The 25,360-nt window shown below is 47.2% G+C and overlaps 1 protein-coding gene and 1 long non-coding RNA gene across 2 annotated transcripts in view; both read right to left on the bottom strand.

Annotated features, from left to right (window-relative positions):
• Positions 1 to 17,662, bottom strand: part of TFCP2L1 (transcription factor CP2 like 1) — a 28,495-nt gene extending 10,833 nt beyond the window's left edge. Inside the window, exons 1-5 of the mRNA XM_072342028.1 lie at positions 17,479 to 17,662; positions 14,658 to 14,809; positions 2,308 to 2,384; positions 630 to 735; positions 214 to 320 (exon numbers count right to left, since the gene is read on the bottom strand). Coding sequence (XP_072198129.1) covers positions 214 to 320; positions 630 to 735; positions 2,308 to 2,384; positions 14,658 to 14,809; positions 17,479 to 17,540 — 504 coding nt within the window. The 5' untranslated portion in view covers positions 17,541 to 17,662. The remainder of the gene's footprint in view (positions 1 to 213; positions 321 to 629; positions 736 to 2,307; positions 2,385 to 14,657; positions 14,810 to 17,478) is intronic.
• A 3,154-nt stretch (positions 17,663 to 20,816) lies between these two features.
• LOC140254611 (uncharacterized) lies at positions 20,817 to 23,777 on the bottom strand. The gene is made up of 3 exons (XR_011904265.1): positions 23,614 to 23,777; positions 22,135 to 22,339; positions 20,817 to 20,945 (listed from the first exon to the last, which is right to left on the bottom strand). It is a non-coding gene; the product is annotated as an uncharacterized lncRNA (long non-coding RNA).
• Between the last annotated feature and the right edge of the window lie 1,583 nt (positions 23,778 to 25,360).

Raw genomic sequence — 25,360 nt, 5'->3', positions numbered from 1 at the left:
CCCTTTCTTCTAAATAGCCCAGCTAGAGCAAATATTACTTCAAAACTAGCAAGTAACCCAGTAAAGTATCTATAAACTAGTTCTAGTTACACTTAAGCTTGACTGTTATCATTAGCACATTTCTCTCTTCGTGTGCTGGGTACCTTAACCCTCCAGGTCTCTGTAAGATACCTCACCGCTCTATTTACAACAGGAATATCACTTCTCTTTTACCTGAATGAATGCTGAGGCTCTCTTTGATGGATCCCACAGAAATTCAACAGTGTTCAACTGTGTGGGGCTGGCCCTGGGATCCAAGATTCCGACTGACAGTGGAATATCTGTAGAAGAAAACCCCTAAAATTTTAAAAATATTACATTGAAGAAGAGAAAGCATTTCTATGCAATTACGAGACGCATGTGAAAGCCAAGACATCCACGATATATCTATTTGTGACCTACAGTCCTATTAGGACTAGGACGTACAGTCCTATTTCCCACCCAAATGCCCATAGGTTTCCTAAGAGAGGAGTATATTTAAAAAGAAAAACACAACAAAACAACAACAAAACCATACATGAAAACATGCAGAACTGCATTCAGCACCTCACTTCCCAACTCTGCAAAAGAACCAAAATGAATAGTCTCACCTATATCAAGGATGCGGTCCCCAGGCCGACTCCACCTCCAGCCCTCCAGTTGCTGATGCTCTGTATATTGCAGGCGTCGGTCATGGAAAACTACACGGATTATACTCTGTTAAGAAAAGATGGCAAGGTGAACAATATGATCTAGAGGCCCTTCTTCTGAGATGACTTTGGTTTTCCATTGTAAGAGTAGAAGCTGATCTGTTACTTCTACGTGTTTTTAACCCCCATTCATGATGAGAGCAGAGGTTTCCCCTAAGAGACCCATTTTCATGTTTCTCAGATTCCTAAGAGACCCCTGGAGCAAGAGAGCAATACGCTTTCCCCTTCACAGGGCGCATGTGCATTGAATAACACAACCCTACACAGCTCTCTGGGCTTTGGTCTGGAAGCACTATGGCAGTGTCCACCTAATGTTAGGTGCTATGCCATGTAAACATCACTATATTGCCTCCACACCCAAAATGGCTCACTTGGGGGGTGTATTTAAGGTGTCTGTAACACGCTGCTTCCTCTGTATATCTCATTCTGATCAGAACATCTGAAAGCCAGTCCACCTGTCCCTGCATGAGTGGAACTGACATGCCCAGACATCCTGTCAGTGGGAATTAAACTTGATTCCAGCCATTAACCACCAGTCTATGACAATGAATTTGCCCAATGCAGTTAAAGGAGTACAGGATAGGAACTCTACTGTAACGGGAAGTTTCATCTCTGGCCTGCAATGGTGCAACCATGTCAACAACTGGAGACAACAGGCTGGAACAAAGGCATTCCCCAGGGCAGACAAGTCCAAGGTATCCCAAGATAATAAATCCTTACTCAGAGTGCTACACTAGCATGAGATAATGGCCCCTTATTTCCCAGTTTCTCAATTCCCCACTCCTACTGAGGCCTTGCACATCGAATGAGTGAGCAAATTTTGCCAGTGAACCTGAGAAAGGCCCAAATCAATCCCAAGCTACGAAGCAAGCAAGCCACCGTGGGAATGCCTGCAAAATTGGAATCCAAATCCATATGCTTCCTGAAATGGGCCAGAAGCCAAGTGTGGACCTGCCTAAACTTGGACAATTGAAGCCCAGATTGGAATCCAAATTTTGCAATTAGTCCCAACTTCTCGAAAGAAATCCTGTTGCCGAACAGCCAAGAATTTGGGAGAGGAAGGCTTGAAGGTTGGATCCAGAAACAAGATCTGGAGCCAAGTTTTTGAATTTGAACAGAAACAAACAAGTTCTCTGTGTTCAAAATCATGCTCATTACTGAAGTAAACTGGAGCTATGCAGAACCTTCTGTGTGGCAGAAGAGTGTGAAGGCCAAGGTCTTCTGCATGACATGGAATGGAACAACACAGGTGTGCTGCTCGGGGTAAGAAGGGGAGGAAGGCCTGTCTCTGCAGTTTTGACCATATTCACCTCTGAACTTTGGGATTCCCCTGAACCCAATATTCACAGTGAAACTCTGGGGTCATGATCACAAACAGAACAAAGGTTCCCTTGAAGCCTTGTAAAGCCAAGCTGCATAGTCCCGTGAAACTCCAGCATTCAGAATAACTCCATCAGCCCTGCTCCCATTAATAACAACGGCAAGGTATCTTCCATTGTCTCAGCGTGAGCAAGGTCAGGCCCTTCATTAGAGACTGTATGTAGTAGCAGGAAGAAAAGAAATCTATGTTTCTCCTTACCTTTACATATTTTGTGTTTAAATCTTGAAACTCTCCCAATTTCCTATTCTCAAGTAGACGGATTTCATAAGACTGACCTAGAGTTTAAGGAAACATTTCCAAGGTGTTTAATATGTTGTAGCAATGAGAGTCATGCTGGCATTTACGTGGCTAATAAAGCATACGTTTGATCAGGGAAAGCTCATTTTTGGTAACATAATGCATTTGCCCCAGTAATAGAGTAGGAACTAAAGCACAGCAGAAATCTGAGGGGAAGGTTTGTCTGTTAGCTGCTCAAAGCACTCAGGCACCAATTGCACTTTGTCTCCCAGGCCTGTTACAACCTTCTGGTCACCCTCCACAAAGCCACCACAGTGCTTGAGACCGGGTTTCCCTCTACAGCAGTGCTGCCTTTGTCTGCCTGTTCTAATGAAGCAAAGTTGTGTGAAGAGCTGCTGCACAACAGGTCTAGTCACTGTTCCACTAAGGACAGCAAGGTCAGGGCTGCAATATGTCTCAGTGAACCAGAAAGACGAGATTTGTTCCATACCACCTCAGACGTGGCTGCCCAGCGTACAAATCCTCCTTCAGATGCGTGTGAAAGCAGCACTGCGTATTACAGTAGGTGCAAGGACCAACCCCTTTGGAATCCCCAATGAAAGGGAGCTGAACCCCACCACCACCACTCCTCAGCATCTCAGAATCAGCCAACTCAGTAGAGTTCCTCTATCTGGTTCATGAAATACCATCACTCTCCAAGGCTGACAGTAGGCCAAGGAGACTGGCGTCCCAAAACCTTATGCACAAATGGTAAAGGCATTACAAAAGCATACAGTATCAGAACAACTGCACAGCAAACCTATAGCTGGTAAAGAGGCAGGGCAGGGCTATATAACGTATGCATGTCCTCAGTACCCAGTTTTTCTTGCTCAACACGATATCCTCCTTTTACTGAAAAAATGCAGTTACAACAAGGCAGGCACCAAGAGGGAGAGCAGTTTGGTTCTTCTGGTTCAACCAGCTTCTCCTCTGAACCAGACCTGCAGAAAACTGCAAAGCAGATAGATCTCCCTCTGAGCAGTTGCTACCAGCAGGGAGAAGAATGCTACACTTCTGGCCTTAGAAATGGAAGACTTATGTGTCATAAAGGGCACTGCATTTCAGTCAGGTTCCTTTTTGGGAATCCTGGCTCTCCCACTTGCCCTTGTGAGCACAGACTCTATCACCGGAGCACAGATAGCTGTGCCTATTCAGCTGGCTGGGGTGGGGGGTGGAGGACAGCAAGGGCTGCATTGGATCCTCAAATGTTTGCACATCACTTCTACTGATGTCAGTAGGGGTTCTGCAAACAGGAAGCGACCCTTGAATCCAGCATGTGGCTTAAAGGATGCAGAAGGGGAAGAATAAACCATGCAAAGCGCCAAATTAAGCACTGGAAGCATACACACTTCTTAACCCATCTCTCTGCACATAAGGAAACTGAAATAAGGAAGAGTGATCTCCCTTTAGAGATCACTGGACAACAAAAGTGGATACTGCAAATGACCGTGCTGAAATTGAGGTCTTCCTCACTAACACAAGAGACTCCCTAGTGTTCCCACTGGTACAGGTTATTATTATTCATGTGGCAGCTTTATGACATGTACAGTATCTCCCCACATAATCAATACTGTATTAATGTAAAAAAAACAGGCTCAGGCTCACAAAATCACAGTGATGCAGTTCATCATCTGAAATGAATTTACATAGCCAAGTATCTCTTGCATTTGCAATTCACTACCAAGAAAATATCAGTCTAATCATTACAAAAAATTAGTTTAGAATTTGAGACCATAAGCTTCTGTGTGACAGTAAAATACGTCTATGAATGTACTCAGATGTGGTTACAGGGACACAGAAGTGACATGAGCTGTGCTACAGAGGAAGGCAATGGCTGAGCCACAAGTACTTCCATTCAGCAAGTACTGCAGGTCTTAGTTTGTTGTGACACCTTTACATTCTGATATATACCCCCACTCTTTGAGCAGCCTGGTTTGCATTTCCTGTGAGATGAAAGAAATTAATCAGCATAAAAACACTGTCCACATTCCCTTCAGACTGATATCAAGCACTTAAAAACTGTGCAGCACGCATCTTCCATGCAGCTATGTGGGACAGGAATCATCCTGCAACCCAGCAGATAACTTGCACCACGCACCTCATCCTGATGGGAGGGATTCTGCTTGGATTGAGTCAGAAACAGATTCTGCCCGCCCATAAGACAGAAAACTTGTTGTGGAGACAGAGTTAATGATAAATGGAAAGTCAAATAAGAAGTAAAATGCACTGATGAAAGATATATGGGTCATCTGATGTAATCCACGGTACTCTGTTCATGCCATGAAATGCCTCATTCAGAATAGTATTTCATGCTAACTACTTTCCCCTTAACCTCTGAGTGTTCAACTCCAGTTACTACACAGAGCAGTTATCAAAACAAGATGGCTTCCAGCCAGAATTCAAGCAATTTATTTCCCTCTGTGGAACTTTCAGTGAGAATTTGGTCCCAATTCCTCATATTCCCACTGGCACTAAAAAGCCAAAGGCTAAGAAGCTGCTCAAGGCTCTGGCACACAGAATCCCACACCAGTGACTGTCCAGCACAAACTGAATCGTTGTTACTCCGGTGTCTAAATCTGTAAAGAAATACAGTTGCAAGTGCGACTAGAACAACCTGTATTCCCAGTTCCCATGACTGACCACAACTGGCTAAACCCAAAACATACAACTGAAATACAGTTTGTTCCCCAGTACTCTTTTTCAGTTTCTTCACTAATATAGGCTACACTAGATAGCTACAAGTCAATGCTTGGTAATAAACCCAAAGAGAGTTGCTGAACATACTGATGCTGAGAATTTGCGATGATATCATCGAACAGTCTGACCCTGACCAGGGCAGAAGCTGCTCCTCAGCTGACAAAGGTTTAGCATATGCTAGGCTTAGAGGGAAGGGAAAACCCTATGGAAACATCTGTGGCAATGGAGAGCAATGGTGGCAGGTTCAACCTGCTGAAACCTTCTGCCTTCCATGCCCTCAACACTGCCCGTAGCTGCACCACTAAGGCAACAAGGGCTCACAACAGCCTCAGAGCTGTTGACCTACCTGGTCTCAGGTTACGCTGCAGTATGGGACACACACAAACTAGGGCACCTGAAGCCTGCTATCAGTGTCTTTACCACTATCCGACATGAAGAAAGCATTTTGAATGCCAGATCCCCAGAAGAGCTGATGCCAATACACAACCCAGTGCTCCTTGCACAGAGCTTGCCACAAGCCATCTTCCCTACCTCAGGCAGGGAACAGAATGGCAATAAATATTTGAATAACCACATTAAATTCCTGAGATGCAATTTGTCTCCCAGCTTCACTGGAAGCTTTGGGGGCACCAATAAAAACCTGGGCGGGTGATGATACAGTGCAATTTGTATTTTGAGCAGACAGTCCCTGAGCAACAGCAAATTTATGCAATCACCTCCTAGGCTAGGGTTTGAGCAACTCTGTTTTACAAACAAGAGTAATATCCAGCGAAGTAGTAACCACCCAAGTCCACAGAGTTCCTGCTTGGTGATTCATAAAGCCACTGCATCTACCCTAAAGAGGATTTATAGACTGTTTACTCTCTTCATTTTTACTGACCTTGGCTATTAATGCATATCAAATGCAGGTACGGCCACTTAGTTTGGGGACAAAAGAACTGAAAGTCAACAATTTGATACAGCCTATGAACAATTTGGTTCAAGAAAGGAATGCTTTCACATGCTCAGAAGGCTCAAGCCAGCTCAGTTCCAGCCACCAGTAACACTTGAAGGCTTCTGATTTCAAAAGATTATCCTAAGCTCAAAAGCTACATTTTGTTCCACGTTTATTTGCAATACAACCACAGTATCCCGCTTTCATTTTTGAGTGTTTTGGTGTTACGTTTCAAGGGCCACTTCCACTATGCATCCTGTGGTTTTCTGCACAATGCATCGATACGATACACTAACTTTCTATTAGGCTGCTGATGTTCCAGACCAAATTGACTCAAGTCTTACTTAATCTAGCCAAGTTGTATGCTTGCCCTTCCAGCAATTAATTAAAACCTAACCTTATACTGGCAATATCTGTGATAGAAGACAGTAGACAAGAACAAAATAATAATAATTGCGAGTCCTCTTTCACAGAATGGATCCACACAGCACCAGACAGAACCAGCCTGGAAACTGTTTGATTATTAAGCCAAGCTGGCCAATAAAAATTCCATTTAGCAACTTTATATGGACATCCTAAATAGCACACAGATAAAGGCAAAGGAATGCTGACAGATGAATGCAGCATGCAGAAGGAGGGGGGGGGGGGGGGGGAAGAAGCAGCTTTTACCCCCCGGCCCCAGGCACATCCAGCAAGCAGAAGGATCACCTTTGAAGCAACCAAATGCAACTATTCAGGCCATCAGGCACACACACACATTTATCTGACAAGATTAATGGGTCCACAGAGTAAACAGGCAAGAGTGACAGAGCTGGCATCTCAACTTGCATGCTTGATTGCCCACACCTTTTTAGACAGACAAAAGCAAAAGTATAGCTTAGCATAACTCCTGTCAAAGTGTCCCATGTGCGGACACTCTCAAGACAAGGAACAAGGGCAGAATCCTCCCCTTCCAGGCCACAAATGGCGCTGGATATTCTGCAGTTGCTTATTGCATCCTCCTTTGACAAGATGCTCTAGGAGATGTTTATCCAGAGGATATTGTGAATTCAGCTGCTACACAATAGGCCACCCTGAAAGCTCCCGCTATGCTAGGAGCATGGAAATCCTGCAGAGGAGGACCAACTGTGGGCCAGGCAAAGCAAAAGGAACATAAGAGTCATCCTGACACACCAAATCCATCATGTCCCACATCTCATCTTCAAGAGCAGCCAGTTATAAGCGGCCCGGGATGGGGCAGAATGAAGACAGTCAACCCTTTCCTGGCCACAGCTTTCCAGCAGCTGGTATTCAGTGTGCAGGCTGTGTCCACATCAAGCTGTCCAGTCAGACCAATGGTCACAAACTCCTCTTTTGCAGAATCTCTCTCTGAACGTGGCTATACCAACCACGCTGCACACACACCTTACTTTAGTATCTGCAGTCTCACCCATCCCTCCACCCATTTCCTGCCTGTTTCTACTCACAGCAAAGCTACTGTGGTCCCACTGTTTGGGGCCACTCTGATGGGGTTCGCTACCCATCTGAGTGCAGTACCAATGATACCTACCCTACTTGCCGTTACCACTAGAGGAACCTAATGGACCAGTTCCACGACCAGTTCTTCCACCACGCCATAGAGCTGCACTGTCATCATGCCTCTTCCTGGGCTTCTCCTCCTTTTACAATCTCCTCCCAGCTCTGGGGGGGTTTCTTTGTCCCCTTCTTTCTCTTTTTCTGCCTCTTTCTTGTGGAAAGCCAAGCACATGCCTCAGAGCCATGTTTGTTGGAAGAAAACTCCAGTGCTCTCATTTACTATATGAACATTTGGTTAAACCCTCATCTTCCCAGACTTCTGAAGATAGTTCATTTTACAGTGGTGACACTTCATAGCCAACAGGCATAAAAGAAACACTCTTCATTTACAGTGGTTTCCACTCAGAAGAGTGAGATGTATATGTAACTCCTCCGAGACTACAGCCTGACTTTCAATCAAGGATACAAAAGCAGCTAACAAATGCTCTCAGTTGCTACCATCATTGTGTGCACCTGTTCTTCTCTTGCACACACCTTGCCAACTTCGCTGAACCCCACCAAGTAATCTGCAGGAAACCTGCTTTAATAAGGGGGTTGGACTTGATGCTCCCAGAGGTTTCTTCCAACCCCTTCAATTCCGTGATTCTGTAATCCCACTTAATTGAAGCTACGGTATAAGTTTTGATTTTTAAAACAAATTAATCACTGAAGAAATGAGGGACTTCTAATGGCAAACAGGAAAAAAAAAAAAAGAAAAATCTGACTTGAGAAAATAATTTCTTCCTGTATTTCCACCTCTCTAGCACCCAGGACTATCTGGGTCACATCTGCCTAGCTCAGAAAAGCTTAGCCCCCTCTGTGTAATTAAATCAGGCAGGCTTTTTCTGGTTTCAACCTGTACTGAGTCAATTTGGACAACAGGTTTTATAGCTCTGCAAGACTAGCTTGGTGTGTAATATTTACTTGAGCTTCAGATAACTAAGAAGAATGGTCCCTGGCGAGGGTGCTGAAGAGGGATGCAGAAGGGCCAAATATGACTGCTGACCCCAGTCAGCCCTCAGGAAAATCACCCCCTTCACCACAGTTCTGCAGTAATGTGGAGAAATGTGCTAGAGAAAGGAAGCCTCACTCCTGCACCTGGCTACTCCAACTGACAAATGCCCCATCACTGCAAGCACAGCTCAGAAATACAACAGCAAGCCAGGACAAAAGAAATCTCACTGCTCAAGTATGTGCTCTATAGTTTCAGAAACATAAAATACATGCTTGGTTGGAGGCAAAAAGGTGGTTTTTTTTTCAGCCTCTTTAGAGATAAGGTATCACACATAATTCCCATAGAAACAATTAACCTTGTCAAAAGGATGGTGCTCTCTTAAGTTCCTTACTGCTAACATATACCTTAATAGGAAGGATACTGCAAGTTATGGAAAAGTGACTGGGAGATTTAAATATCACCAGACTGACAAGTTCATTGATACAGTCCAAGTGTAGAAACTCAGGCAAAAGTTTCTTTCAAAACTGCAGAAATCTCAAAGGAAATATGGATAACGGAGAAAAGTTTAAATAAAAATGACAGGGAAAGAAAAAAACTCTTGTAGATATTCGGACTTTACGCTATACTTGTAGCTACTTCTGAGCACTTCCTTCCTTCAGAGATATTGAAGATTTATGGAAGTGGGAGAACAAAGTGCAGTCTAGGGGCTTCCAGTAGGAGTTGTGCACAGGCTACAATCCAGCAAGTTCACAATCCCATTTGAATTTCATCCAGATGTTAACAGCAGCATTACCCAATGAATAGAAAACAGGCTCTTGGTTAAAAGACAACTGAGATTCTAGCTTCCTAAGGGCAACAGAAGTCAGATGCTCTACTTATGCAGAGGTGCCCTGTCATCTGAAGCAAGATTCATAGTGAGTTTAGGGATGGTGTGGTTTGGAGACAGGGTTGTTTATCCTGGGCTGCCAAGCAAAGACAGAGCTGCCAAGCATATGGGGAAATCACTGCTTGCACGAATAACGGCTTCAGCTGAGACATCAGAGCTGTCTTCACAGTAAGGTAGGAGACAAACGCCTTCTCCAAAAACAAAGGAGTGCAGCACAAGATCCAAAATAAAGAAAAAAATAATAACAATACCCTCAGAAACAGAAAAGACAGACTTTGACAGGCACTTCTTGAAGCTACCTGAAACCAGGGATGGAGGCAAGGACCAGAATGGCATGCCATGCTGTGTGCCATAGGGATGAAGGATGCACAGGTGGGCAGCCACCAGGAAGCACCTGATATGCACTGCCTCAGTGACACAAAGTCATTTTTGTGCCCAGGAGTTCAGACAAAGGTAGAGTGGATGTTCAGATGGGACAGACCACCAGCAGCTTGAAACACCCAGGACCTGACTGGTGGCAGCAGCAATTTATAGGGAGAGTTGGTTCTTCAGATGGGACAAAGCAGAATCTCCCCACAAGCAGTGCTATAATTAAACCAGAAGCACACCCAGTCAGAGCTGGTCACTCAGCCTTCTCTACACTTCATTTAGGCAAATAAAGAACTGTTCCAGGAAAACTACAAACATTCCGACAGTTGTGACCCCATAAAAACCCAATTACGTATGAGTTAACGTCAACAGAAAACAGCTTTTTTCATTTACTGTAAATCTCAGTATTTAAAACCGAGTTCCTTGCCTGTAGAAGATTAGCCAACTGTGTGAACTTTAAATGCTTTAAGGGAGGCAAAGGTTCTGTTGTAAGCAATGACATCTACCCAAGCAACCACCTTCCATTTGTCCTCTGCGCCTTCCGCGCCTCTCCTTGGAAGGGAAACCACAGTATGTCTCCAGTGAGCTGAGGCAGGACAACAGCCAAAAAATCTACAACAGCAATTTCAAGTGTACAAGTTTACATACACACACCTTGGACCCAGATCCAATCCCAAGGACCCGATATCTGGAGCTTTCATTTGTGCGTGACAGGACCCAGCTCAGTCCATCTTTAGCTTTGTGAGGCATCTGTTGCTTATGCACCACAACGGCTATGCTCCCAATAACATCACAGGTCTTCTCGGATGTTCGTGGTTTTCTCTCATGGTTTGGGTTTTTGGCTTGTTTGTTTTCCGAACTGTCTAGGACTGGCAATAAAACTAACTAACTCTTGGAAGACCTTGCGAAGCAGAGGTGGCCAGCCTTCCTAACCCCAACTGGCTGGATGCTAAAATCCTTGCGTGGCTGAGGACCACAAGTCACAAACCACAGACCTGGAGAACAGGAAAACTTCACAAGCAGGTGACACCCGGTTGCTCTCAAGCGCTGCTAAGGGACAGGGCTGTGTCTGGCACACAGCTGGGTCTCAGTGACTCCTGCCATCAGCCCGACCCACCCTCTATTCGGAGCAATTTAGATCTCGGCTCTGAGCCAACCCAATGCTGGTCATGAAACAAAATCATGACTGGAACAGCTCACGCTCCACATGTGGTTCTGGCACTGCAAGCCAAGTCCCCTGGGCAATGATTTTTGCTTTGTTTTGTTTCTCGGGCTTTTCTGTGTCTGTGTGTGCCCTTTTTTAATATTATTTTTTTTGATGGTTTTATTTCCTCATATTTATTAGCACTCAGATCTGCCATAGAGTGCTTGTTTCCTCTGCATTCCTCCTGGTGCAGTTTCTGGAACCACCTTCATTGCTCCCATTTCTGTCCATGTCTGAAACTAGTTTCAACCAGCCCTGCTCAAACCACACCCCATATGACTGCAGACCATGGAACATGCAACTGCACCAAGACCTCTTGCTAAAGCAGTGGTTTGTAATATGGTTGCTGGTTGATTGTTTGTCTGAAAACATCCCTATCCACAAGAGACACTGCAATAGTGCTAAACAGCGGGCTAGTTCCAAAAACGTTAGGCGATGTTGTGCTGCAGACTTCTAGACAGTGTAGCTCTGCCGACAGCAGTGAACCTCGACCAAGGGAGCAATGCCAGCAGCAGCTCCTCGTGTGAGGACACAGCAGGGTTACCAGCTTCATGGACCTGAGGGGAAGTGGTTTTAAGACACCATGGAAACATGTCCATATTACTGTCAGATGAGTAATCCTAACGCAGTCCAGTAAAGATCTCTGACCATACAGGCTGCCTTAAGGATTAGCAAACTAAGATCACATTGAACTGGGACTAACAGGGCTCTGGCTCCAATTTCTCAAGGAATGTGGGACACAGAAGGGAAGAGATCGGGAAAGACAAGTGTAATGAGTCAGTCTTTGGAAAGCGAGCTGAGGATTTGACTCTAGATGCTTGATTTACTGGCTAGTTCTAGAGCTGTGCCCAGTGAGCATTTGCGGTTTCAGACTGGAACAGACAAGCTTGGGAGCCTGCCACTGCTTAATGTCCCCAAGTCATCTTCACACAACCTTCCCTTCTGCTTCCTCACCTTGCTGAGAACAGCCTCTCCAGATCAGGACTCCACCTGGATTTTTCCCTCACCTCTGTGGGGAGCCAGGGCTAACATCCTCTTACTCCAAGGTGCCACTGACCAACTCCCCATGGCCACCCAAGGCTCAGCAGAAGCCATCATGCTCTGTAAGACAGACCTTTCTTCTACCTATTTCTGTACATGGGCTATCTACTGAGCTGGTCTCTCACCTGCCAGCACTGAACTGGTCCTGAGTGAGCATCCCAAGGCAGGGAGCATAGCTGCTGCACAGTGACAGAAGGTCTGCTGCTGAGTAGTGAAGAGCTCCAGCCAGGGAAGCATGTTTGGATAAAACACTGCAACAGTCAGACAGCCAAATAGTGAAGATGCCAAAAAACCCCCAAACCAGTCTTCACAGTCTGGATATGTCACTGCACTGGAGGTGAATGGGTTTGTTGGAACTGGGACAGCCGCTCTTTCTTTATACCACTGTTACTAGGAGCCAGCTGTGACTGAAGCTCTGAGCACAGTCGGGGTAGAAGGACATGTTAATGAAGTTAGCCATTCGCTAAGGTCGTCTAACCCAAAACTCAAGCATACATGCAAGAAGGGAAGTTTTGTGTAACAGTGTTTAGCCAGACCACGATAAGCACAGAAAGAGGGTAAGGTGCAAGAAGCGTCCCTTCTCTTATGGTCAGTGTAAGGCAATAAGGTGTAGGGAATGGCCTCAGCTGCTTTATGGAATGGCACCATGGCATGGTCACAGCATGCTGAGGTCAGTCAGCCTTCCGTTATGCTGCAGCTACCAAGACCTGAGCTGCCCTGAGGTTCCCTCCAAGTCCCACCTCAGGCTCACACAGCATAGCTCTTCTAGTATGATCATGAACTTTCTGTTAGTCTTACTAACTAGAATATGCAAGGGATTTTGGTCTAACACACAGAGCAAAGAGGAAGACTACAAGTCAGAGAAGTTTAGGGCCAAGGCCTGCCCCTCCTACCAGAAGGAGTCAATGCTGGGAACAGGAGTGCAGCTGCTGGGGTTGATTCTGAAGCAACTTGCCAAGTACGGCAGAATGGCTTAAGGCAGGCATACTGCATAGCCTTGAATTCCAGCTGAATGTCAAGAGGATCTCAAAGAAACTAAGAGGAGCACAGCATAATGTGAAAGACAGATTGCTTAGGAACTTAAAGAAGATGGGTGAAAACACTGCTAAGAAGGTGGCAGGAAGATGTGAAATTTCTGTCAAGAAGAATAGGAGGTAATGAGCTATTCAGCTTAGAAGCAAGGAGATGTAGCACCTTGTACAACTAATTACCTTGAAGATCCCATAAGAAAAGGTGCTGTTTCCATCCTTAATAGCAAAGCAACAGCATTACAGTCCTGCCCTGAACCCCTTCCCAGATCTTGCCTACTGCACGGCTTCTGCCAGTCTCACCCCTGCTTTGTTCCTCCAAACTGTCCAGCCTCACTCCCCAGGGCACATCCCCATCTCCCCCTTTGGGAGATGGAAGACAGGTGCAGAAGATACCTGAGAACTGTCAGCTTGCCAAGGAATTAAGCCAGTACTGTGTCAAGATGGAGCAGGAGACAACTATTCATGACAGTAAGCAGAACAAAGTCTGTGCTCATCTCACCCTTGATATGCCCCATGTCACCTGCTGGGATTTTGCTGTATTTGAATGGGCGAACTGGGAATACATTCACAAATCTCAAGCATCCTCCAATCCACGTGGCATCTAAGATTCTCGGTAGAGCCTGCAGCACTTGGCTGGTCATTCTAGCAGTGCCCTCTGAGCCTACCAGCAAAACAGATCCAACAGCCAGACACACCTGAGGTCAGAGCCCAGGGGAGATCAGGGCTCCGTTTTGCACAAGCACTGAGAGAAATCCAGCCAGAGAGACACTAAAGTGAGCTTCACACTCAACGCACAGAGCTTGAGGAGCTGGGGCCAAGAACCAGAGTGAAATACCAGTAATACAGGGCAGTCAGCCCTCAGGCTGATGGTATTGTAATGCCCTTGTTATCAACCTGGCAGAAATTAAGTGTAGTACCTTTTGCATAATCTGTGCCTGGAGATGTCTGATCCCTTTGGGACCCACACGCAGGAGGTACTCCAGAGTGAAAGCCAACCTCCAAGCACAGATGTGTATGCACAAGTTCTGACAAAGGAATAAAAACACCTAGGGAAATGCAGGGCCTTACATAAAAATTATGCTATGAGGTTCATTGTGGAGGACATTGCTACTGTGAACCCCATAAACTTGTCAAGTCAGGGACTCAGCAGATCAGAGCCACACCACCCAGCCAGTCTATCTCATCCACTGCAGCACTACCCTCCAGTAGCTCTTGGGGGCCTGCAATGTAAAGGTCCCTCCCCGAGTCCAAAGCTTGCCCACCTGCTGAATTCACCTGGCCTTTCAAGATGAAGGTAGGAGGCTGTATTTCAGACTGTCAGAGATCAAGCCAGTACCTGGCTACATGGAACTGTGCATGCTATAGTGATGCTTTAAGTCAACAATTAATCAAAGGTACTTGATCATTTTGTATCAGTTGAGGAATCTTTAATTTTTCACACTTAACATGCCACATTATCCTTTCCTCCATCCCCTCCCCATCTCTTTCCCTCTTTTCCCCTTCCCACTGCCCTCCCAGCGAGGCACCAGTATGGAATTCAATCTCTCTCTCATGAATCATTCCCAGGAAATGCACCCTCCTCCACGCAGTACAAACCCTACCTTGGTTGAGGTAGGTCAGGGTTTCTTCATGCAGCTTCACAGCAGGGGACGTGGCTGTGCAGAGGACGTACTGAAACGGAGGCAGTTTGGCTTCATTCTCAGGAGACAGCTGTGGTTCCTCCTGCTTGAAGATCGGCAGCGCAAGGACATCTCTGAAACGCACAATTCACACACATATGTATTTACAAAGACTCTATGCAATATTCTGCTCTCAATCTGGATTTGATCCGTATGCTCTGAGATAATGGAGACGATCTCCAGAGGAACGCTGAGTTACGACTGCTAAGAATGAATGTAGCCTCCATAGCATGACAGGACAACTTCTGCCTTCATGGAAGCACACAGGCGCTCAGCAGCAGCAGCTTCACAAGGAGCTGGGCACAGTCCCAGACCTCTCTCCTTTACAAGACATTTGCACTGACCTGCATGCTGACTTGCAGCCAGACTGCTCCCGGCCCACGCTAACCCCAAGCAGAACAGATGTCAGCAATGCTGAGAGCACAACAGAGCCGTCAGCACAAAGAGATGTCAGGAACCAGCATCCTAATTTTTGCACATCTAATGCTGGAGAGCCACGTTAGACTTTCCTGCACCTCTAACTTCTCTGGTTGTTGTGTTCACCTGATTAAGACACCATATCCTTCCCAAATAGAAAGGTTATGCTGAACACGGAGACAATTCAGTTTAAGTAATCAGATCTCCTCCCCCAACCCTGCCCATTCCCTCTGTATGCGTGAAGACCTGAGAGCCTAACCCAGAGGCTGCGTGCAGTTCTGTTCCCCTTGGAATTCCCACACACAAGAAGCTCTATTAAGAACTGTTCAGGAGCATGCCCATGCATACAGGCACGCTCCCTATGGAAAGACCATTATGAGTTTTCCCTGCCTGTTCCATTAATGATCCACCTTGCACTCAATCCTAACACCCACAACCTTGAAGGCTGCCCAGGTCACCAGTGAAACAACGCAGCAGTTTGCAGCAGAGAGCTGAAGTGAAGAGCTCACAGATGGGGCTCTTCTTCCTGGAGAAACAAAGCCAGAGAGCAAACCGTGCCACTCGGCTTAGCAGCAGGGACAAAGGAACACCCCTCTGTTTCCATTCTCCCTCCTAGCTGCACCCCTCTGTAATACCACCAGCTCCAAGGCACCCAGCCCCATTTACTTGCTGGCATTGCTGACATAACCACTGCTCTTACCCAACTGTGGCCATAGAGAGGGTTTTTTTCCTCTCAGCAATGATGATTTACCATGGTAATGAAGTGACAGAAATGCCTCCAGAAGGTGTCTGAAATGGATACCACAGCTTTGGATCAACCCCCTATGAAACATCTCACCTCACCAAAAGCATTCGCAACACAGAAAGAAGATGTGAACAATATCTGAGGGGCTGAAAGAAGCTCTGAGGTGTAAGTACAAAAGGCTTGTATCGTATTTGCTCTACTCTTTGCTCAAGGCTGCAAAACAAGTCTTGAGAAAAGCAGGTGGGTGAGATCCTCAAACTCTCCTGACGTTCACATCTATGCTGAAGCATTGGGGTTCTGTCATCGACCAAGGATTGGACAATGTACAGGGGAAGGGAGAAAGGTGTCTGAGGAGGGGCTCAGGAGGATGGAGGTACAGAGCGAGACAGACACAGCATTCCCATGACACTGAATGAAGATCTACAGGGTTACCCTGCTGCACTTACTGCCATTACAAACACGCACCACGCTGAGGTACACCGGAGCTTACACAGATGTCACAAAGGCTTTGATTGTACAGAAGTGTGATCCATAGGAATGGGACTGCACAACTCCAGCTTGCTCAGTGCAGTCTCAGCCTGTCTGTGTGCACGGACAGCCCTGGGAAGCACAGCTCAGAGCAAAAGCTCTCTCCAGAAGTTTGTGTCTCAACAGGCTCCCAGGAACTGGTCAGAATTACAGCTCTCCACAAGAACTGGGTGCTTAACCCAGAAAGCGTCTGAAAGCCACCCAAAGCATCTGAAGCCATCTCTTAACAATCCAAAATCCCCAGCTCAAGAACCCCCATAGCCACAGCAATAAACATTCAGGTCAAGCCTGACCCTGACAGGATGATCCTGCAACACTCTGATGCTGCAAACCCACAGAGCACCCCGCAACAGAAGGGACCCTTAAGGACCATCAAATCCAACTCCTGACTCCACACAGGGCCAACCAATAATCCAACCTCATGTCTGAGAGTGGTATTCCAGCACTCCCTGAGCTCCAGAAGCTCAGGGCTGCACCCACCAACCTGGGCAGCCCATCCCATTGCCCTCTGAGGCAGAACATCCTGCTGTCCAACCTGGTGCTGCCTGGACTCGCTGTGCTCCTGCAGCAGCCTTTGGGGTGCACACAGGGTGCCCCAACTCAGCACAAGCACAGCCGTCGGAGCCCTCTGAGATTCCAGCCTTAGATACTCATAAAAAGATAATTCATAAGCACCCAACAGAAAGGAAACTCCCAAAGTTGCCTGCTTCGTTGTCTTCTGGGGGGAGGAAACACGGGTTTGCGCTACACATGTTGCAGACTATTGTTTCGCAGCCCTTTAGAGCTTAAATTAGGAACACTTAATTAAACGCGACTGTTGCAGAGGCAGGAAAAAGCTGGTTTAGGCGAGTCGAGAAAGTGAAATTGTGAGCTGCTCGCCCATCGTCCCAAAAGGATGAAGCAGCTCCGCGCCGAGCGGGACAGGCGGCAGCCGACAGCTGGGTCACTGCCGAGCCCCGCTCATAGAGAAGGACGGGAAAAAGAAGCCCGCAGCTCCCAGCTAAAGAGGGCTTCCCCGGGCCGATCCCGCCGCGTTACCCCGCGGGGACTCACCGCAGGTAGCTGCCGGTCGAGTGCTGGTTGTAATGCTCCGGCTGCGTGTGCCAAAACAGCATCTTGGCACAGCGGGGATGGGGGGAGCCCGGCGCGGTCGCTGGGAGGGGTGACGAGAAGGGTCCCAGCCGGGCTGCCCACCCCGAGGCGCGCAGAGCACCGCTGCCACCACCTCCCACCAACTCCAGTCGCGGCCCCGACGGCTCCCGGAGCTTTTATGGCCCAGCCCCGACGGGAGCGGGTTGGCTGCGCTGCGGAGCACCGGGCCCTCCCCCGCCCCGCCCCGCACAGCCGCTCCGCCGCCGCGGGGCGCAGGTGGCTCCGTGCGGGTGGGGCGGTGCGGAGCGGGGCGCTGGGGGGGGCTGACCGCCCCGGGACGGCGTTTGTGCCGGTGGATGAGAAACGTCCTTCCCAGTTTGTACACACTGGAGTCCAGCGTAAGGGTAAATGGTTATACGGTACCGAACATGAAAGGTTGTGGCGAGGGGGGTCAGCCTCTGCAACTGCGTAACAGCGATGGGACGGGAGGGAGCGGCCTCAGGTTGTGCCAGGGTCAGGTTGGGTATTAGGAAACGTTCGCTGAAAGAGCGGTGATGCACTGGCACAGGCTGCCCGGGGAGGTGGTGAAGGAACCATCTTCACCGGTGTTCAAGAACCGTGGAGTCGTGGCACTGTGGGACATGGACGGTGGGGATGGATTGGGGTTGGGCTGTGAGATCTTAGAGGTGTTTTCCAGCCTTCCTGACCCCGTGGATCGGGTACCCCCTCCGAGTCTAACACATCTCTGCTCCCCTATGGAGCACCCAGCACTGCTCTTCCACTCTCGCTGCCACAGCCCTAACCCAGTGAAACCTCACAGCAGTGTGCTGGTTAGACCATGATGATATAAGGAGGAGCTGGGTCTCTAAGCACGTAGCCTTTCGATTAAACAAAAATCAAGCAAAACACACCCTTCAAACATCAATATATGTACTTTCATTTTAGGATGCTAAATGTTCTTGAGCCCAAAAGTTTGTTCTGCTGCTTCTGCTGGTCATTACAGTCCCTACAGCTGAGCACTGAGCAGAAAACACACATGCCCTCTATCTGCTTCGTTAAGTCAGTTTCTCAGCACTTTGAGTCCAGACTTTGCACTGAAACAACTGAGGTAAAGACACATATTCTGCTCTTTTCCCCCCCTTCTGCAAAGACAAGAAGGGATGTGAGCACCAGAGTGTTGTAACCCTGCAGGGCTCAGAACGGCCAAACCAATCAGGCACTTCATTCTCACCAAATTAAAAGGAAACAAAGCATCCAATTATCTTTGTGGATTCTACCACAAGTATTTAAATTGCTTCTGAAAATCTTAACACGAGCTCCTACGTCAGGTGAGCAATTTTGTGTTCATGAAGCCGAAAATAAACTGAGTTCAAGGATCAAGGTTGAACATTACCCTGTGCTGAAGAGCTTCCAAAAGCTGCAATTAGCTCATTATGGCATTAGTCAAGGTTATTTATTCAGGGATTACTCCAACTCTCTCCTGTTGCGTGGGCCAAAGCATCTGCTTCTGCACCAGCCCGTATGTTCTAATATAATATCATATTTAAAGAGGAAGAGCATTCCCCCTCCTCTCGTTGTCCTGGGGATCTCTGTGTGACCAAATCTTTGTGTACATCCTGAATAGCTCTGTTGCTGGTGAAGAGCCTGGAAGGCAGCACTACAGAGCTGAAGCATGGGGCAAAGAGTTAATCCAGACCAATGGCTGCCAAGAGAAGCTAGAAAGGAAAATCCAGCCCTGTTCTTGCCCACATCTGATCCACCAGGCCCAGCTTTTAGCATTATAGACTGACGGGATGAATGGCTGGGAGCTGAAGTGATCAGCAGAGACCTGGGGAGGCTTGTTGGGTGGTCACCCAAGTGCTACGTACTCCTGAAGAAATGGCACGATCCCTTTTGTGCTGCTTCTGTCCTTCAGCTCTCACATTTTGTAACCCGTGCTTCTAAACCTCACAGCAAAGATGCAGGAGCCAAGGAATAAACATTGCACATAAAGAAACTGAGGCTAAGACCAGGCCGCACAATTGAGCAGGGAAGGTAATCAAACGTACAAACAGCTTTGCCAAAGTCTGTGACTAAAGGCTCCTTTCCCCATGCCCATTTTCTAGACCTAAGCCAAAACTAGACTTTTCTCCCTAAAAAAGTATGTTCTGGCTCAAAGAGGAAGGAATGCATGAAGTCCTATGGCATGTGTGACAGGGGAGAGCAAAATGCTCAGCAGGATCCTTTCTATCTTTATGACAGTCTCACAAAGCTCCTTGCTATGACAGCCACCTCCCTGTTCCACCTGATGTGTCCCAGGTGATGCCGAGCACCCAGAGGTGCTCACGTGCCCTGTCAACACAAACGTCACGACACAATGAAAACGGCACTAAGTGAACTTAATAGCAAAACAAATATCAGAAATAATACCGCATGGGGTGACTTATTTATTTTCTCATTCAAGTCATTCATTAAAACCCTCGCCATTTTCTCACTTATCAGAGGTCACCATCAAATTTCCAGCTGACACTGAATTTCCAGGCACAGCCAAATGCTGATGAACCCATGAGGTGGTTGGTTGGGTTTTTCTTTGCCACAGAAATTAAGCCTTGTTTGCAAGCTTTCATCAATGTCACATTCATCATTTTGACTGTCCTGATTTTATCAGCGGCATCAAAAATGTGTTCTTCCTGGTGAACATTTCTCTTCAAGTCATTTTGTTGTGGAAACAGAAATATTTACACAATGAGGATGATAGATGATTGGCTGACAAAATAAGTGCTTTTTAAACGCTCATTATATATCTTATTGGCATTGGCTTTCTCATTGTGAGCTGCAGGCTGCTGTTACCAGCCCTGGCACACTCTCCATCCTAGCAGATGTAGGAGCTGTGCTGGCAAGGCGATGGGATGTCACTGCCCAATGCCATGCAGGGGTGTGAATCGCCTTCACCTAGGGCAGACAGCAGCCTGGCTGTGTTTACAGCTTTACTGTCAGAGGCATTCTGCTTCACAGCAAAAAAACAACCCAATATCTGCAGCCGGGACAAAAATATCTGTGAGGGCTGCGTGTATCCCACATCCGCCCACCAATCTGGTTTGCCAGCCTGCCCCCAAGCAGCTGTGTCAGCACAAGTGGGGAGGGAAAGGGAGAGAAGCCTGCAGCAGGGACCGCTTAAAACAGCTTTGCCAGAGAGATGAGTGTGTGAAAGTGCAGGAAATGGTGCCAGAAGATGTCTAGTGGTGGATCCCACAGGAGGCAGAAGAACCCTCTGCAAATGTGCAGACAACAGCAGATGAGGTGGCTGGTGGGGTGAGCACCAGCACTTCCATTGAGCAGGACTTGGACGATGTCAGGCAGACAGAAACATCTGGCGTTGAGCAGAGACGTGGTTTGGAGTGTCCCCATGTGCCATTTCAGGCTGGGAAGCAGCTGGTTGATGAGCAGCCCTGTGGAGAAGGACCCGTGGATTACCTTGAAAACAGTAAGATTACCTTAAGCAGTTCCACTGATAAGAGCAACACTGGGACAGGTGGCCAGATAGGTGGTGGCATCTCCATTCATGGAGGTATTCAAGATTCAACTAGATAGAGCCATGATGGACTCAATCCAGTGCAGACCCCAGCCTTGTTTTGAGGTGCAGGCTGGGTTAGAGACACACAGAGGTCCCTTCCCACCAACACTGCAACAGGTGTGTGAAATCCAGCCACGAGGAATACTGTGCTCCAGGTGAGTTTTACTGCGTGAGTCCCACTGCCCCCTCCCACTGAAGGCAATATCCAGGTTCAGCACAACACTAATGGCCACACATATTGGGCTCTCAACAGCTTCCTAGCTTTTGAGGAGACTCAGTGAAAGGTCTACATGCTGCTCTACTGCATGTGCTTTCCTGCCCCATTGACACTCCTAGGCAAAAACCATCTGAAAAGTGGTTATTTTTAACTCTAGAGGAGAGGCATTATTATAATTTCAACCTGGCAAAGCAACAGCAACAAGCAGACACATCCTCTCCAAAGTAAACTCCTCAAACGTGAAATGGTTCCAGGACAATAATTAGACACAGTTGAGCATGTAGAAGGATCCGAAATGCTCCACCCCAGGGCATGTGTCTGTTGGTAGGACAGCACTAAGCCTGGAAAAGTACGTTATGGAGCCTTGCATCTCCCCCAAAACACTTCACAGACAGTTTTGGTTCCTTGAAAGAAAAGCATTAAGACCCTCCATGTACTTAAACCCTCCTCTGCAGGGCTCCTGGAAGACACTTTGTGCCATAGCAGAGCCATAACTTACAGTTCACATGGCTGCCAGTCCTTCACAAATACTATAACCTGTAAAAACTGAAACTATGAGTAAATAATGAGCATCATCATTATTGTATTTGATCTTCACTTCAAAGCGCTCCTCCATTAAATGAGGTTTTCTATACAGAAATACCCCAATTAGATGATTCATGAAAGAAATTTATAACCGAGAAGATAAACTGGAAAAGGAAGTGTGGTTTTCATGTCTTACCTACATGTAGTCTGACTGTGATTACTCCCAGCTGGTGCACCCACCCATAAGAGACAGTAATTGGTACAGTTATTCTAATAACATGTTATTCCCTTATTTCTTGTAAACTCATTTTAAGACTCTTACTTTGTTTGCACAGAGATTTTGAAGTCCGAGCGATGGCACCTCCTGAGTCCTTGCACATCTGCTTGCTCGGTTCCTTTCTCATTCCAGCATCCCAGACTGCCCAAGGTGTCAGCTCTCACCTCTGCAAATGCCGTGGGGAAGGATAACACGTTTGGATGAGGTTCATGTGATGTTGCGCAGTGTGGATCTTGGCCATGCAGTAACCCTGATGAGATCAACAGAAATTAACTTGACTAAGACGCAACCGATTTAACTTGTTCCCACAGAACCTGGGGCGGGCATTCTCGTGGGTTAAGGCGCTGTTATTCCCAAATCAGATAAGATAAATCAGCATCAATTCCAGATCACTTTAACATACACATCACCTGATTGCTGGGGTTCCCCTCTGGTGTTCATGAGGACTTCCAGGAGTGGGATGGGATGGCAGTTTGAGGGCACGAACCACAACGAGTACCCTCAGATAAGATGATGCAAGCAATCCAAGCTCAGAACTGCCTCAAACCAAGGCTTACTATTTGTTTTCACAGTGAAAAACCCAGCCTTGCTGCTGAACTCTCCCAGCGGCGGCAGCAGTTCAGCTGCGCAGTGTTCAGTATTGATAACCCCATTGTGGCACACCGAGGGTGGTAACCAAGGCAGGAGGTGCCAGGCAGGAACCACCGACTCTGAGCTCAAGAGCGCCTTTATTTCATAGTAAACACAAGCCTAGAATTTCAGAGGACATTTTCCTGTGTTCTGCATTAATCAGCAAGTGTCAGATAACCAACATTTAAGTTGAGCTCAAGGAAGGAAAGGCAAAAAGGACTGTGTACTGAGACAGACATCCTGTCAACTTCTCCTGACCTATTAACCACTTCAGATGAGTCGACGATCAATTAACTGCAATTAAAAAGAGAGACATGTAGGGCACAAACCATCTGCTTTACTCCCATCCTCCCGAACAGGTGACTACCCAACCTCCTCTGTATATGGTCATATAATGTTACTTGGCCCATAAAACAGTTTTGCTGGTTCACTGCAGGACATGGGCTCCTCTGACACTGAAACACAGCATGGACTATCAGACAGGCTGTCCCTGACAGGGAAATGGTAAGCCACTTCTTAGGTGTCTGTGTGGTGTCAGCTGCATTGCTCTATGATCTGCTATAGGTTCCGGTTGCCCACTGCGAAAGAAACGTGCAGTTCTAAAGACAAGCTATTGTAGGTGAATGATCAGAGATGTGAAAAAATACCGGTGTGAAATGAGAGGATAAGCTTGTCTCACCTGGCTTTAGAGAAAGGCAGACCTACGTCTTGTAAGCATCTATTTAGAGCAGGGTGCTGCATCTTGGACTCCCTGCACTGTGCTACTGAGATCCCACTGTCTATAAACACTGGAGATAATCAGATCAATCCTTCCAAACATCTGCTTTCATTTATCAAAACAAGGTTAAGACACTTGATGTCAGTTTATAAACATCTCTTGGGGAAGAGACTCACCATAACACAAACAGAAGAGGCGGTGACAGTGAGCTGGGAGCTGCCCCAGCCTGCAGGCAGTCCCATCCCAAACACCTGGTGTGAGCAGCAGCAATCACGGGGGTTGTTACGTGAGAGAGTGCCGTCATCTTTCTCATGAACAAATAGAAGAAACCCCAAGAGACAGTACGTGTTTGGCAGTGCCAAGGACTCAGATTGACATCCAGTTTTCACAGCTGTTCTTCACTGCTTGTGGAGTGCCCAGCATTTTGGTTGTGTCTGTGTCACCCGTGGGCTTTTCTTTCTTCAAACACTCAAATGGTTTTTAAGTATCTTTGAGTATCTTCTTTGGACTCTTCTACCCTTAGGGAAGAGTGAGGTTGCACCTTTTTGACCTTACAGATTTAAGCAGTGATGCGCGCTCTGCATTACTGGTGATTGCGTTCCGGGTGACACAGAACCTGTGTGGAAATCCAGAAGGAAATACATTGTGATAATATTTACAGAAGAGGAAAAGGAGGAAGCTAGATGGGAATAGCTGATATAGGACTTCAGCAATGCGACCGCAGCCACAGAGCAGTCAGCTTTGAATCACGGGACAACAAATCAGGTTTAACCAAAAGCATTTTTAAAATGAGATTGTAGTTCCAAGTGCCCAAAGTCGTAGCACCATTGTAATGTACTTTTATGAGAGATTTCACTTCTGGTCTAAACGCTGGGGAAAGTACCGGAGCATAGGAGCAATGCTGCATGTAACTCACAGATTGAGACTGCAGAGCTGAGAGGCAATCATCACCAGTGGCACTTAGAACAGCTGCGCTTAGAAAAGGTCATTGGGTTTACAGAAGGTCCAAAGATGGCCTAAGTGGAAGACACGAGTGATACCACATCTCCTAGTTTGGAGTCAAAGTTGTTCACGTACAGCCAGGCAGGAAAGCAGGAGATGCATAGGGGCAGGGAGCATCATCCACACACCCAGGGCAATCTGCAGAAGAGGGCACAGGAAACACTCTGTTGGGTAACGATGACAGAAGTTTATCGCAAGATGAGACTGTGGAGGAGGAGAGGGGTTTTATTCTAAACAGAAGCCTGCTTTTGCTCACACTCTTGTACCCACATACTCACAATCAGTACAGGTGTCTGTCAACCAGGAGCTGCTCAGCATCCCTCACAGTGACACAGCACAAGGGAAGCAGCTATGCACCCCTCACCCTGACTGCTGTGCCTGATGGTCGCTTTGGGACATGCTCTGGGAAGGCTGGGACTGACACCAGCTGTCCTCTTTTATCTCCCAATCCAGCCTTAAGCTGTAGGCCATTGGATCCAGCTCACCGCCCTTTCTCTCCTCCCTGAATGCCCCAAGGCTCCATTCCAGCCCTTATCTATCACCCTCCATGATCTCAGGCTTGTCCCAGCCTAACAGTAGGTTGTCCTTCGCTGCAGGCCATCCTTTCTTTGCCTGATCCACCCTGAAAAGCTGCATGCAGATGCACTATGATCTTGACAGTTTGCTGATGAGCGTGCCACTAAACCATGCTTGTCTTGTGTACCCTTTCTCCTGTTCCTGGTGCTTCCCAGCCAGCCACTCCCATCCAAACCTGTGTTTATACACCTGCTTCAGATCACTACCAGTTGAAGTTACCAGGAACAACTCTCCAACAGGCATAACCAGGACTGCTGTGAGCTTCCCCCTCCACTCCTCCTGCCCAGTCACAGGTGTGCTATTGCCAGCCCCAGCCCTGGGGGTGCTGCTGTATCACCTTGTAGT

Source organism: Excalfactoria chinensis, chromosome 7 (genome assembly GCF_039878825.1).
Source record: "Excalfactoria chinensis isolate bCotChi1 chromosome 7, bCotChi1.hap2, whole genome shotgun sequence".
Classification (NCBI taxonomy): Eukaryota; Metazoa; Chordata; class Aves; order Galliformes; family Phasianidae; genus Excalfactoria; species Excalfactoria chinensis.
This window is presented reverse-complemented; position numbering and strand designations above follow the sequence as displayed.